The sequence below is a fragment of the Centruroides vittatus genome, unplaced genomic scaffold (genome assembly GCF_030686945.1).
Source record: "Centruroides vittatus isolate TY-2023 unplaced genomic scaffold, ASM3068694v2 contig_19, whole genome shotgun sequence".
Classification (NCBI taxonomy): domain Eukaryota; kingdom Metazoa; phylum Arthropoda; class Arachnida; order Scorpiones; family Buthidae; genus Centruroides; species Centruroides vittatus.
Window position 1 is genome coordinate 3,689,796 of NW_027121169.1, and position 16,441 is coordinate 3,706,236.

A 16,441-nucleotide genomic window follows, 5' to 3' on the forward strand; every position below is an offset into this window, starting at 1 on the left:
CTCAAACTTTTCCATTTCAGGGCCAGTCCCAGCGGAACCGCCCAGCCCCCCCGCAGGATCAAGAGGGCCGTCAGAAGATCTAACCTTGGTCCGGGACGAAGAGACAACTGAGAGAACACTTGCAGCAGGATGTACATTTTTTTCCGTAGAAGGGAGGCGGCACCAAAAAATTTCGAAAGAAGCGATGGCGGGAAAAGTCTAAACGTGAGACGGTCTTTCACAAAACTGTAAATGGAAACAAACTTTTAAGTATAAATTAGGCGTGTGTGATTTTTAAGCTGAATATCCCATAGTAATAAAAACATCTTACAAAACTGAATAATTTTGACTTTTACTTTCATGTGTTAATTGCCATTTTTTATATATTTTAAGATAGATCGCATGAAACTCTACACACAATCAATTTATTATACTTCAATAATTTTTGTTATGCAGATCATTATGCATGTTACCAAGTTACCTGTAAATACAGTAAAACTTCTCTAACTCAAATAAAACAAAGCACTCTGTAGGTCTCAATGGAATAGCATAGGGATTTAACATCTCCAACTTAGACTTGGAGTGTATATTCAAGTTTTTTTTACAGTCTCTCAGCATTGATTTATGTTACTTTCAATTTCCCCTACTTGAATTTTAATATTTATTCTATCCGAAGTGATCCTAATTATTGGATTTCCATGAAATTTTCAGACAACATTCCAGTCCAAAGCGAGACAACCTCTCGCTTTATCTCAACAAAATGTACTTGCAAAACTGTTCAATTCCATTAGTTACATCGAACAGATTGCCGAAAGGTGTTACCGTATATCTCGGCGGATAAGACGATAGTTGAACCATAAAAAAAGGTCCCGAAAATCCAGGGGGTCGTCTTATAGGACAGATACAAAAAAATTAGATTGTCAGTTTTTTATAATGGTTTTAATTTATATAAATTTCAAACTGTAATTATTTACTAATAGAGAGTAGGGTATGTGCACAAAATAGAATAGCCCATAAGATGTTTTTGTGAATAGTCAAGGTCATTACAATCGCAAGGCAGTGCTGCCAGATGCAAGAAAATAAATTTGTTTACTTGAAAAATTACAAATAGGACATAATTCCATATACACTATACAGTATTGTCATTCAGATGATGATCGCTGATCTAAACTAAATTCATAGGTCGTTGATAGTTTGGGGTCGTCTTATAGGACAGATATAAGCTAAAATTATAAAACTTCGACAAAAATTTATACCTCATCTTATCTTAATGTCGTCTTATCCGCCAAGATATAGTTGTTTGATAGTTTTTTTGTTTTAAAGAATCTTTATGCAATGCAAGAGAGGCGAGCACACAAAAACCCATTCAGACATTTGGTAGATGTTCGACGACTACAAATTTTTTGTAAGCACTCAAACAGGTAATGTGCCAAAACACTGGATATAACGTATTTTATTTTTTTTAGAATGCAAAACTTTAAATGTAGACAATAATAATAATACAGATTAGACCAGTTAACACCTATTCAACTCCACAAAAAGATTTTGTCAAATTAAAAATAATCAAAGGGTGGTTTTATTTTTGGATCTATGTCTTGATGTAAATAAATCTATATAATAGAAGACTTTTTCATCCGTTCTTGTAGTGTAGAATCCAAACAGAAATTAATTTTTTGTCCATTCCTCAAAACAAAGGCATTCAACAAAGGAAAACAATTATAAAGTATATAAATGAAGTTTTTGGTCATTTCTGTTGTTCTGTGGCCACTCTCTTCTTCATTTTTGCATGCTTACGTGACTTCAGATGCTCTGAAAATCATATTTAAGTTTAGTATAATCTGTTAATTTGATCGTCACCCTTTTGTTGCATTTTAGATACACAAAGATTCTCTCGGGACTTTAAAATGTGTTTTTGGTGCATCGGCATACAAGATATTGCAGTTTATCCATTAATGAATTGCTCAAACAATTGATGATAATTTTTCATATTGTGGAATTAGAACAACCACCAACTAAACAGTATAATGGTATACACCAGAAATACAAATATTGGATAAGTAACACAACTTTAAAACGGTGGGAATTTATAGGTCTACAATTTTTTCAAATCACAGCCAAATTAATGCAAAGTATTTGTTTAGAATACCAAAAACAATATTATAGGGAAAAATGTAGTTCTATAAATTTCTACCAGTAAGAAGTTTGCTCCATAAACAGTGAGGAAATTTAACACTATACCACTGATCACCTGTAGGTGTATTGTAGCTAAAGATGACAAAGTACAGTATCTAAGAAAGGCTGCATTTTAAAACCCCCAGTGGATGCCCAAAACTACAGCTAATGTACACAGCATACAGTCAAACCTGTTTTTATGCGGTCTTTTTTTCGTGCGATTTTTTATTTGTACGGTATAGTTGGCGACTAGTCTCGTGCAATTTGTCATGTCTCATGTTGACTTATTATAGCATAAATAAACTTATTATAGTAATATTATTGCATGAATATGCGAAAAATGAAATAATTTATTTTTTAAGTCAACAAAACACCACCTGGACAAAAATATGTAAAACAGATGATAGACGAGACGATGCAGTCAAGTGCTGACATCTGTTGTCAATAAATTCTATTTCGTACGGTTTTGAGTTATTTTCTACGTGAGACTTTTTTTTATGCGTTCCCTATTGACCGCATAAAAAATATTTTTCGCAACTCTATTAAAAAAATATTTTTTATAGCCACTCGTGAAGTTTCGTGCGACTTTTTTTATGCTTTTTTTTATGTGGTCCCTATCCACCGCATAAAAACAGGTTTGACTGTATATGTATGTTATGGTCCAATAAGTCATTATTCATAAGGGTCCATTATAAATAATGACTATTTTAAAATGGCCATGCAGTCTGATAAATATTGATTAACTAGAAGGTAAGTGCAGCATTGCCCAAGCAAAAAATAACAAACAGAAGGATTGATTTAATCCTTCTATTAAAGTACAAAATAAAGTATTTGATTTATATAACTACAATCTTGTGTAAGGGTTTATCACACCAAGTGACAAATCTAACAATTCTTTAAATTGTGCCCAGTAGAAGAATAAAGAATTTATTATATTATAGTATATAACAAACATTAAACTGAAAAGCATATAGAGAGTTTTATTTTAGCGTACCATTGTCATATTTATCGTGATACTCAGATGGTACCAAAATGGCACAATTTCATCAGTCATGTAGACACCAATTGAAAATACGATATCTTAAATTTTTTCTAATGTTAACTCTAAGAAACTATCCATTCCGAATTCCAAGGTAATCTGTCAACAAATCAAACTTTACAAAAAATGGACCAAATATTTAAACTTGGCACTGTCAAAAACCACTTAAAACATATTTTGTGCTCACAGGTAACTTTGTATTATGTAATTTTCCTGAATGAATACCACCATACTGCCGTTCCGATAGAAAGAAAGGACCATTGCGGAAGAGGGTGAAGTAATTCCATCTGGCAGAAGAGAGGACGATCAACGACAATTAATATCGGTCTATTATTAAATTGAAACCTTGGATGGATGCTCGGCAAAAATCCTTGCCGAGCATCTTAGGCCACCAAATTAAGGCAGCATAGGCTATTTTGGGTCAAACCACCGCAGTAAAAGTCTACAAGAGGACACATGGTTGTCATCCTAGGATTTGCAAAGAATAGTTCTACATAATCAGAAGATAAGCCTGGCTTTATCTAGCCCCATCTGAAGATGTAAAATTCGTAACAGGCTAGAGTCAAGTAATACCCCTAATGTATGTATATATATATATATTGTGGAGTTTTATAAATTATGTTTATTACAAATACAACAAAAGGGTTGACAACTTTAGAATCTAAATTATTCTGAAATTCAACTTACTTTCCCAAACCATTGTACCAACAATACTCTTCTGGCACAAGTCACAAAAAAATAACTGCTTAATGTTTGCTTGTGTCTGTATGATTGGTAAAGATTCAATGGAAGGCCTATGTTCCTAAACAGAAGAAAGTTTTGATGTCAAATTATAATATTTTATTTATAACACTATTTTCATTACGTCAAATTAAAACTAATTCCACACTCACTCATTCGAAGAATGATCTATTGAAAGAATATTGTAGTCAACTTAACAAAAAAAATTTAAATCCCCATTGCTTTTGTGTACTTACTTTAAGAAGTGCATCGACAACAACAGTAGCTGGATCTAAGACTTTCTCTTTCCACTGACTTAAGTTGGTGGCATCCAGACCATAAACTGGAGGAGCATTACGCTCTTCTGTTAAAAACACAATTAGACTATAATATAGTCAATAAATTTAAGATGACATTTAAGATAAAATATTTAGAAAACTTCTTACGTTTCAAAAACCTGTTTCTTATCCATTTGAGTTGTTTCCTCGAATAGCGTTTTGTCACCAACTTCATCATAAACAAGCCTATTGAAAGTATAGAAAACAGATATGCTAAGTCAAATATGCTTCTTAGATATATTTCAAACAAAAATGATTATCTGGTGCTTGAAATTCAAGGACATGGGATGCCTGACTCATCAAGAGTTGTTCCAAAACCACTTACAGTGGCTTTGGAACAACTCTTGATGAGTCAAAAGACTGCCAATGATCATATTGTCAAGCATTGTTAGACCATCTTGCAAATATGGAACATGTTATTTTCCACTTTTTTCCAGTATTTGTATATACTATAGTCTACAAAGAATAAACAAACCTTTCCACTTTTCTCCTTCATATGGGAAGTTTGACAGTGCAGAACAGAAGAAAACTCTAGGATGGCATTACTTGCACATCTATTCAGCAAGCATCTGAGAATAAGTGTGTAGGATAGACTACAAATTATAATCACTAAAACAACACTGAAAAAGTGGACATAAGCCTGAAACAATAACTTATTATGATGTTTATCAATTTGATCTAATAAATAAATTATTTATTTTTGATTAAATAACAAATATATTTTGATCAAATTTCATGTAAACTCCCTGCCAATTGTACTGTACTGAAAAAGAATATCAACTAATCTCAGAAAGAAGTTAAGGTGTACAAAAGTAATACATTATCCCCAAACTATTTTTTATGATATATTCAAAACATTAAAATAAAGAAATTACATGTTAACACTGTGATTTGTTTTTGTACAGCAATAATATGACTTTTTAATATTACTCTGATTACATACTTTTATAATTTTTCTTGATTGGTAACAGAAGTCTTACCTTTTCCAGCTGTTTTAATTTCATCTACATACCAAAGCCTGTTACTGGTGTAAAACTCAAATAAAAAACAAAAAGAACAAAAAACCAGTACTTCATCCTTCATAACGAAAAGGATGTTCCCAACCAGGACAGACTCCCTGGAGTGTACAGCAGCCCACTTATGGATCATAGATGTGATAGAGACCACATCTACATTGGCTCCACTAAGCACTCCTTAGGAGTTAGAATGAAAGAGCACCTCGCTGACGAGGACACTCTCGCCGTTTATGCTAGTGATCCGGACATAGTGCTGGCTTTTAAACAGGTAAGGGTCATCCTCACCTCACCATGCACAGAACATCTAAGATGGTTGGAGACCATTTGTATCTACAGATCTAGCCCCACCGACACATGTATCAACCACAAGGAAGAATTGACTCTGTCCATAGCATGGCAAGTGCTAATGGACAATGATCTGTAAATCTCGACAGATGCTACCAGCTAGTGTGTGTATGCCCAGTAGGACGACTTCAAGAAACATGTATTTGAATGAACTTTCAAATCATCGTGTTCTTATTTAGTTGCATTCCATCAGAAATTCACCATTTCACCTGAAGAAGAAGAACATTTCTGGTTCAGAAACATTTGTGAAGTACTGTTTTTTCATTCATTTCGTTTTTCATTTGCATTTCATACTGATAACAGGCTTTGGTACATAGATGATTTCACCCCGGTGTCGTTTAGTATAGATGTTTTAATTTCACTGCCATGCTTATCTGTCAGGTTAAATACATAATCTTGAATATAAGACTGGAGAAATTATTCCAGTATTCGACTGGCTAGTTTACTGATGTGATTACCATAGCCTTGCAAAATGGAATTTTTTTTGTAGGTGCGGTAAAGACAAATTACATGACGTTTTCAATATTTGTGGATAGTGTAGCAAGGGATCTGTAGCCTTGCATGCTGCATATTCAACTCTTCTTAAGAGAAGAACAAATATTAGCTTTGGATATCTTAATCCACCTCAGTCTTTTCCATTGATGAGGATCAGTAAAGGAGAGATGGACTGTTGGAGAGAGATAATTTGTAAACATTTTTCTCAGTCACCTTTTCTTCAATAATTTTCACAATGTACCCAGCAACTTATGGAGTACTAGCTGAAGTAATGCTTGTTTCAGCACATTCTGAAGGTTTGCATTCTATGTACTTCAACTCTTTTTCTAGTAATTCTTCTAGTTCATTTAGGCTTGGTTTAGTAGAAAATGAACTAGAGGTGGAAGCTCTACTGCTACTACTAGTGGTATTATCAGTATAGATGAGTGAACTGCTTGTTCTGTTTACTGACATCAAGACACTATAAGTTGATTTGGTGTTGTCTTCTAGGGAGATCTTAACGATTCCAGTTGTTAATATTTTATGCATTGACTGGATAACACTAATGGCATTTGTTTGATCATTGCTACTTGGAAGTTGTCTTCCAACCCTTCCTACTTCCAGTTCTGACCCATGCTTTTTTAGGACATTAGAAAATTCATGAAAACTAACATCCAGTGGCTTATTTTTTCAGTTTTCAGTACAATATGGAACAAAACAGTTTACCATTTTAGTCATTAAAAGTAAAAATCCAGCAACAAGTTGCTTAACTTTCTCAGTAACATTTAAAACTGCATGTAGCATCTGTTATGATATTCTATTATTAAAAACTTTTTATATTTTTAACCTCTTAACAGTGAGGGACAATTATAATCGTCCAAGGCAATCGTGTGGCAGTGGTGAGGGACGACTATACTCACTAAATTCTTTTGGGGTACGCCAAAAACTACCGCAAAAAAGAAATTCACGTAAAAAATGAATTATGTAACAATAAAAAAAGACTTTTCTTTACTAGACAGAACTGTTTACAAAATCTTTTTCCGAAACGGTAATGAGAAAAAACACTTGAAAATATACTTTAAAAATTTCCCACATTTCTTCTCCACAACTAAGTGGGAGCCCCACACCTGACTGTTCCACTGTTGAAAGGTTAATTATTATAAAATGGCAAAAAGCTTGATTTTGAGGGTAGGGATGGGTTTTATAAAAATTTGTAAGAGCTAATAAAGAATAAAATTACCAGTAAGTCCGACCCTACTCGAGATATGACACACGATTTTCCTTTAACTCTCCACCCCATCAACCTTTAACTACAAAATCTAATAGCATCAATCCCTAATACAAACTTCCCTGCAAAATTTCAGAAATTTTCAACATAAAACACAGATATTAAGCTTCAAAGAGGATAAACAAAATTGTACCACACACACTCACTCACCAACATCCATTCATACAGAAAAAACCTGCAAGTTTTTTTGCATTTCTCAACGTTTCAAGATCCTGAGACCAAAATGTTAAAATCTTGGGGGGTCTTGTTTTAACCAATAGCCACACTTTTTCTCTGTTATATATAACAGAGCCAAGAAAGCAAAAACCGTCTATAATTTTATACAAATTTTCCTATTTTATCAAACTTACACGCAACTCTGCAATGATAAATTGATAATAAGAGGGCATGCACTACCTCTAGTGGAGAAAATCACAAAATTGGTGACAAGGAATGGAGCTTAATGGAAAGGCTTGTTTATTGTTTGTAGGCTATGGTATATACAGAGTGCATACATGTGCATTTGAAATAGCAAACAATGCATAAGGCACTTTGTGAAATATTGTAAATTTTCCTAAGTACCAAGGTAGATTTTAAGTTCTATATTATAGCAAGAGCTCCCAAGCTATTGTACAAATCACAGCTTCTCACAATGTAAGCAAATTTGAAATTTTCTATTATACAAACAACTTTCAATTTCTTTTTTGTAATTTAAAGAAATCCTTACCTTCTGCAAATAATTTCTTTCCAGCTTCTGTTTCTTTCTCATCATCGGGAAGCATTAGATACTTGTGGAATTCTTTAAATCCTATAGACTGGAAGATGCCGTAAGTGTAATCTGGCAGACTAATAATTAGAAGAATCACATTTAATTTTTGTAATAAAATGAATTAACTTACAGAAACATTCTTACATGTTGTTGGATGTAGTATAATTTCTGTAGTCTTTGTAAAAACCCTGAATTTCCTCGATCAGTCCCGTTTTAATCATGTCATCCACACGGGAATCCAGGCGCTCGTTCAAAGCTGAGAGTTTACATGTTAAGTGAACACGACAGACAATCTGACAACGTAATGACAATTAGACTTTACCATTCTGTTTGCACTGTATAAATAAAATGCAAGTATTCTTAAATCTCAGTGGTCCTCCATAACAGCTACTTCCGCTTTCGGTTTTCTGTTCCTCTAAAAGTTGGCTGTGGGTGACACCCTTCTGTTGGTAAATTTGAAGACTTCTATAATTAAAAATTTACAACTCAGTAATACATAAATACTGTAATAAATGCAACAAATATAAATTATAATACAGTCAAACGTTGGGTTTTGAATACCTCATTTTTCGAACAATTTGGTTTATGAAAATTTTGAATACTATATTTATCCCAGTTGCCATACAATTACACTGTTGTTGAACAAGCTACTCAGCAAGAACCAATCACAAATTAGAGACTCACAGATGGTCAACTCCCTACACTTCCTGTGTTGAAGAAAGTTGACAACCTGACCAACTAACGACGGGACTACCAATTCAGAAATTAGTGGCCTTGTGTCACTAATCACCACAATGTGAACCATCAACGATATTGTTATTCAAATTAAATTTCAATGCACATGAGGGTAAGATACTACTTCTGTTTATTGGCACATCAAAACTGAATTTAAATCAAATTTATTAATAAAAATTACATTAATTGACATTTGCATAATATAAATGACATCCACGAATCTGTGCTTAAAGGTGCTTAACTCAAATTAAATAACAAAAATTTATTAATACATTATAATATATATTATATTATATTAACAAATTAACTAGCTATCTAGTATTAATATTTATTAATACTAGATAGCTAGTTAATTAAAACTCTGGTTTTTACATCAAAACTGAAACTAAAATTTAAAATAAAATCAAAATTAATCAATTGACTTAAGTTAAAATTTAAATCAAAGCAATTGAAACATTTTGGAAAGTGTGAATAAAGTACTGTCCATCTTGATTTATTTGGTTATATTTCATGCAGGCAATCAGAATTGAGTCTCTATTTATAGCACTTCTTTATAAAGTGTTAGTTTCAGTTTCAATTGGCACTGAAGGAACATTTTTGCTTTCAATATACAGTAAGACCCCACTTAACTCTGATTCAATATAATGCAGTCTGCTCAAAGCCTAAAAAAAAAAAAAAAAGCTCAAAATTTATGACGATTTAAATTATCACGGCATTTCATTGATATAATACGATTATTTACAAACACAAACCAATCAGAAAAAGATGGCAAAAAGATGTACTTTCTTTAAATCTATGTTTGGTGCAATTTTGGAAAAAATATAACATCATGAATGCCATAGGCAATATCGGCTTCACTTGGCAAGAATTAACTGATAAATGCGTCAATGTAGTGTGGAAGAAGTTATGGCTGAAGGTATCAAATAATTCTCAACGAAAAGAACCTATCTCTGTATCATTAGGTTGACCAAACTAATCAATACAGCAGGCCTAAGAGATGTAGACGAGCAGAATATTGAGGAGTTACTGGAGACTTCTGGCAAGAGTCTTAACAACGACAATATTCAAGAACTGGCAGAACAAGGAATTCATGTAGAACTGGAAAATAGAGATTCTGAAAATGAAGAACCCAAAGAATTTCTCACCAAACTTTTACTAAGAAAATCTGTAAATGATAACCAAAATCGTGAATCAAACTGTACTGAATGATCCAGATTTTGAAAGGAGTGCAAAAGCAAATGAGGCGTTTTCAATGTGATCTCATGCTACCGACATTTGCTTAAGGAAAGAAAAAGAAAGTGACAAATGAAACTTTACGACTTTATTGCAAAAAAAACCAAGAATTTCAGAAAAGTCAGGATCTTCATCACAAAAAATGAACTTTACATTTCTGTGCATATGTTTGTGTGTTATTTATATATTATGCAAATCAATATAAAAATAACTTAAATTTTAAGTAAAAGTTGTTTATTTTTGGTCACGTGTTTCCCTTTCCCTATTTACTCTATGTTAAAATTACCTCGTTTAACACTGTTTTGTTTAGCGCTTTGTCATCTGGGAACGCATCCCCTGCATTAAGTGGGGTCTTACTGTATATATATATATAATTTTATATTATATTGTATTTGTAGGCATTTTTATGCATGAAATAAAGCTAAAAAGGTAAAAAAAAAAAAAAAAAAGACTTTATTCTGGAGGTCAGGAATGAATTAATCCATATTCTATTGTTTCTTATGGGAAAATTTGTTTTGGTTAGTACAACTTTTAAGAATGAATTTAAGTTTGAAAACCAAGGTTTGACTGTATTTAATATTACTGTACAAATGCTCTCAAAACTATTCAACATTAACAGGAGCAAATGCTATCCAACTCAGTGATATAAGATTGCACAGGAATGTCAGATTAATCTATAAGTTTGTGACACTTCATCCTCCATACTATTGGAGTCTTGTCAATAATTTCAAGTAATGTATTCAAAATGTTTGGTTTGGCTCTTTTATTTACCTTCTTACCTAGGTTGACATAAGGATTGTTATCTATAGGTTTAAATACACTAAGAAGTCACACTAGACTTAATTATACAAATGTGAGAATTAAATAAGTTAAAGGAAAACAACAGGTTGATGACCTCATCAGAAGCTAGTACATGTCAACTTTCTGACTTGAGAGAGTGTCAACTTATGCTTTCTCAGAGTCAATAGTGACACCTTATGACACCTTTCCCTCACCTCTAAGGAATTTTCACCTTTGAATATGACGAGGAACAACTGATTTTAGTCAGTTATCGCCTGTTCTTCAAGCCTTTAAGATCTGTGCCTGTGTGAACTGTTACCATCTGCAGTTTAATTTGTGTGCCTCCTTCAGACTTCTTGACGTCTTTCTGCTTGTGTGCTACTACTGTCCAGAACTGTCAATTGACATCAAGGACTGATTTTCAGTTCTCCTCAATGTGGGATTTCTAGTTTAGACTCTTAAGATACCAAAATTTGTGAACTCTTTCTCTCTTCACAATCATAGCATGCATAAAAGCAAACATTACACCTTACTTAGCTGTGTAATGTACTGTACAAAGTTTTGTGCCATCTAATAAATGTTTAAGTGTAGTTAATTGTGTTGAGTGCCTTTTGAGAATTTTGAGTGAGTGAATTTTATGAGCTGTATTGTTTCCCACAAATTAAGGCTTGAAAATAGAGACTGTAAATACTCTATTTGCTTTTGAATTATAGACTGAGTATTAAGAATGGATTTAGTGTGTCTTTTTAATAAAATAAATGAATTACCTGTTTGCTGAATTTTCACAGTTACCTGCATTTCTTATACACTTCTGATTCTAACATTTGAATTCTAGTTACTGATTATTTTAGTTACATGACAATACTACAGAGTGAGAAAGATAACAATAGCTATCAGTTAAATCTTGCTTTCAACAGCTATAAAAGATGGTTAAATAGCAACAGTAAAATTTGTACTTGCACCAAATGATTGGTAAATAACAAAGCTTTATATCTTACACAATTTGGAAAACAGTGTTGTTCTATTAAGCATTTCTTACATGTCACTTTGTGAATTTTGACAGGGAGCTGTATCTCACCCATGTGGGACTCTGCCATATGATTTCTTTAAATACTCCAATGACTTGAGATATACTTAAAATCCTGTTAAATTCATAAACTTATACCCTTCTTCTTCTTCTTCTTCTTCTTCGTTTACAGTTTCATATGGAGATTATAGCCTTTGCGGCTCTTTCTCCAATAAGCAACTTATAGCCTTCTTGTTGGTATATGACAATTCAGCATCAGACAATTGGACAATGTATTATGTTTTTTAAGTTATTTAATTTTAATTTAATTTCAAGTAATTTTAAATTTTTTACATTGAATCAGTACAATTACAAAATGTATTTAAAAAGACTATATTGAAATTACTTAATTTTTGCATACAGCTATATTTGTGATTATGTGTATATGACTTCATAAATGTATTTTATGTGTAAGAAAATATGAACATAATTAAGTCATTTATACAATTTATGCACAATAGAAGTTACATACATCGTAATTTATAATAAGTTTTGAGAATAAATTAATTATTTTTCTTTTATATCTCATAAAATTATAATATTTTCACTTAAATTTTGTTCTAACAATAACTCAATAACTGCATAAGAGTTAAAACACTACTTAGTAGACTGGAATGATATAATAAACACTTCAATCAAAAGCCTTAAATTGTATTACAGTAAGGTTTTTATTTGAAAAAAAAAAAAGATTTTTGACTAATGTTTTCAATCTTCAATTGGAGATCATCTTTAGGTCTGTATATTTAATGATGGAATGATTGAATCAAACAATGATGTTTTAAAATTTATTTTGTATACTAGTACTTTTTATATATTAACAGGACTTATTATACTGGAAATTATGGATGCAGAATTTATTAATCTATAGCCGAATTTCTGGAAAATTGGAGAACGCAGAGAATGGGGAATACAGCTGAAGAAATAACAACAGGTGAACTAAATAAAGAACATTATTTTTGATCTGTAAGACTAAATATCTGCATCCATAATTTCCAGTATAGTAAGTCCTGTTAATATATAGAAAGTACTAGTATACAAAATAAATTTTAAATAGAGTTAAAAAGAACACAAAGGCATAATAATCAAACAATGATGTTTATTGAAAAATTAAACAAAATAAATTCTTGAAGTATATAAAAATAGGAATAAAAGTAACAGTAAATATAAAAGTACACATTTAAAGATGATATAACATGAGGCATGAGAACCCTGTCATACAATCTAACGCATTAAAAAAGTTTAAATAAAAAAGGAGGAGGAAGCTCAATAAGCCAGGATTCTGATATAGAAAATGTATAATGCTTATCATCTACAAATCAATCATCATCACATAAATAAACTCGTCTACCCACTGAGAAATAATTCTGATAAGTGAGTACAACAACAAGCTCTATACTTTCAGAAAACAGCCTTAATTAATTTAAGGCCCACCAGTGACCAAGTGGATAAAACCACTGAACATTTATTGTCAGTCACAGGATCACACCTAGAAAGTAAACATTTGTGGTATCGCTTCAAAGTATCTTTACCAAAGAGAAGCTCCCAAGAAAAAATTTGACTTTCATTTCAAGTGCCATAAAATTTTTACTTAGCTCAATATTTTTTTACATCTCAGATGTTTTACTTTGGATATCAATTGTTTTTTTTTTGACTAATTTCACTAATTAATTTTTTCACTGCCCTTCAATTGGTTTTGAGTTATTTATGACTATTTATTATAGCTTTGATAACATAATTTGATTTTAAAACAGTCAATAGGAAAACAATGAAAAAAGTAAAACCAAGATCAGACTCTAACTTCAACAAACTAAAAGAGGAAGAGAAAACTGCAAAATGCAATTAAGGATTGTTTCAGCTTATTATTTACTGGTTTAAATTTAGTCAATTGTTGTATTCAATTGTAGAAACTGTTTACCATTTGTATCAACTTTCAGACCTTTTGATTGCCTCGCATCATAAATGTTTGGTGAAGCCGCATTTAAATAAATATCAATTTTATGACCTATGTGAACATTAAGATTGCCCATAACGACAACTCCATCGAACATCAGAGACCAAGTGTTCAATATGTTAGAGAAGAATTCCAGTTGTAGTCGGATCAGGAGAAACTATTTTACAGATCAATCTATTACATCATTCAATCAAATGATCATGTTTTGGGTTTTACTGTATTTAATTTTTTCTGAAATAATTAAATTTAAATCAATTTTTCATAATTAACCAATAAAGTGGCTATTAAGATATAGTGTGTTTCTTTATGTACTCAAAAGTTTTTCCAAGGTAAATTTGTTATATCCATTTGTTGATTCTCACCACAATTTTAGTACGACTTTTTATACAAAAATTTTAGATAAAAATATTTCGTGGTATCTTTATTAGAAAAGGAATTACAGCATGACATTTTAAAAGAGGGTAAGGTTGGAGTTGGAATCGCACATTCCAAATTTGCCAGAATCAGAGTCAGACTTTTTGTTTATGGATTCCACCACACTGGTTCCCAAGCTTCGGATAATCAACTCTCAGATCACTTGGAGAATGACAATGTTTACCTCCTTTCCTATCATTGTGACCTTGCAGCATATCACTAGGAGGAGTTCATGGAAACATAGTTGAAAGTAATTCAGAACAAAAAACTACCACCAGAATATAGTATTACTATATTCTGGTGGTCCATCTACTTCATTCAATCAGGGTATCAATGTTATAAACCAAGTATTTTAGTGAAAAAAGTGATAATAAAAATATATGCAAAGTAAAAGTCACCAACAGCCAAGACTTAACAATGCTCCCAATACACTTTAATTATATTTAAGTAAATAAATAAATAATGTTCTTAAAATGAAAACAAAATTTAAATTTGACAAAAACCCACAAAAAATTTTCTATTTATTTGTCTTAGGATAATGATATGTTGAGACACTCCTGTTGCAGCATGAAGTTATGAGCAGTGACTCTTGGGTTTGAAAAAAAGATAACCTGTTCATTTAATTACATATAAAAAGCATTTTAAAATTAACAGGGTATTAATTTTCACGAGATATGGATCAAAAATTTTGTCTGTTAAATTGAGGTTTTATCCTACTACTTTTCAGTTCTTTACAATTTTTAAAGTATTATATAATGATATAATGGCACTATGCTGCACAGTTTAGTAATTTGTTTCTTCATTTTAACACTTAGAAGAGAGAGAGAGAGAGAGAGAAATTGATTGTAGAGTACCAAAGATTGTTTAGTTGCCCACTCACTGGTGAGTGGGCATTAGACAATTACTGACATACTAACTTTTACATTTGAGTCAAAATTTAAAAATTACAGGTAATTTATTGGTAACTGGTAACATTTTTAAAATTTACTCTTTTACCAGTAATAAAAAAAGTCAGTATATTTGCAACCTCTAAAATTTATCAATGCATGTTGTTTTATACATTTTCTAGAAAATTCAGGGCATGAAAATACTTTATTGATCCACAGCACATAACATTTTCAAATAATCCATGTTCAGAATAAGTAAAACTAAACTGAAACCAGATTATTTCTGTTGTTTTGTACTGTTTACACATGCAGATACACTTTCTGTTTCAAGCTATTAATTTGTTCAGGGCTCTGCTTAGAAAGTATAGGTGATGAATCTAAGTATCGAGTTGTTTAATTAACAAAGACCAAACCAACTGAAGGCATAAGTGCAGCAAAAGAGATTCTCAAATGATGGTTGGATAATATATATAAATTTTAAATAAAACAAACAAGAATTAAACAAAAGAAATTAACAAAAATATACCTTATGATTTTCCTTCTATCGTTGGGATGAAGCGTATTTGCCATTTTGGGATCTATTATTCTTAACATATCATGAAGCTCTTGACTTGAAATATTGTCCAAGGTATCAAAATCTATAGGCACTTGAAAGATTTTTTTAACATTTTGAATGTCAGAAATCTTATCTTCTGGAAGATTGTTATTGGATAAATTTGAATTATTTTTTTCAAAGGTACTATTGGAATTTATATTATTGTTTGCTTCTTGACTGCTCCCACAAAACGAAGTATCCACCACTTCCTGCAAAACATTCATAAGAGAAAGAAATTCATCCAATTAAAATTTCTTCCTTGAATACTAAACATAACATCTTTTGTAAATACAAGAAAGTTTTAATGATTTTTTTTAAGTTCAGTTTTATCAGTAATTATTATTAATCCACGACTTGCAAGAGAATGCAATGAATTTCACATATTGTTTTAGAGTATTTTATTAGTCTTTCTCCCTAATTACTGTAGAAATCAAGCTAAAATTTAACTTACTGTAAGCCTATTTGGTAATGTACTATCTATCACATGAAACATGTCATTGGACCAAGAGAATTTTGAAGAATACATGCAGTTTATTTTCTCTTATTAGTCTGAAGACTAATAGAAATATATAGAAAAATTAAAAACTGGTATGTGAGAAAATGCAAACAAGCCCAGGCAACTGAAACTATTGTGACATCACTCAGGCATATAATACACTGG

General features: G+C 31.5%; 2 protein-coding genes across 3 annotated transcripts in view; one reads left to right on the forward strand and one right to left on the reverse strand.

Moving 5' to 3' along the window:
* Positions 1-322, forward strand: part of LOC136970144 (nuclear pore complex protein Nup153-like) — a 93,734-nt gene extending 93,412 nt beyond the window's left edge. Inside the window, exon 23 of the mRNA XM_067264537.1 lies at positions 21-322. Within this exon, the coding sequence (XP_067120638.1) occupies positions 21-111 (91 nt within the window). The 3' untranslated portion in view covers positions 112-322. The remainder of the gene's footprint in view (positions 1-20) is intronic.
* Positions 323-1,406: 1,084 nt separating this feature from the next.
* The window catches only part of LOC136970139 (tRNA dimethylallyltransferase), a 35,618-nt gene continuing 20,583 nt past the window's right edge, over positions 1,407-16,441 (reverse strand). Inside the window, exons 4-11 of one of the 2 annotated variants that reach the window (XM_067264532.1) lie at positions 15,712-15,989; positions 8,442-8,584; positions 8,264-8,375; positions 8,078-8,196; positions 4,357-4,434; positions 4,168-4,274; positions 3,878-3,992; positions 1,407-1,788 (exon numbers count right to left, since the gene is read on the reverse strand). In XM_067264532.1, coding sequence (XP_067120633.1) covers positions 1,724-1,788; positions 3,878-3,992; positions 4,168-4,274; positions 4,357-4,434; positions 8,078-8,196; positions 8,264-8,375; positions 8,442-8,584; positions 15,712-15,989 — 1,017 coding nt within the window. In that variant the 3' untranslated portion in view covers positions 1,407-1,723. Of the gene's footprint in view, positions 1,789-3,877; positions 3,993-4,036; positions 4,100-4,167; positions 4,275-4,356; positions 4,435-8,077; positions 8,197-8,263; positions 8,376-8,441; positions 8,585-15,711; positions 15,990-16,441 lie in introns of those variants that run through there. The other variant, XM_067264533.1, reaches the window with a different exon arrangement.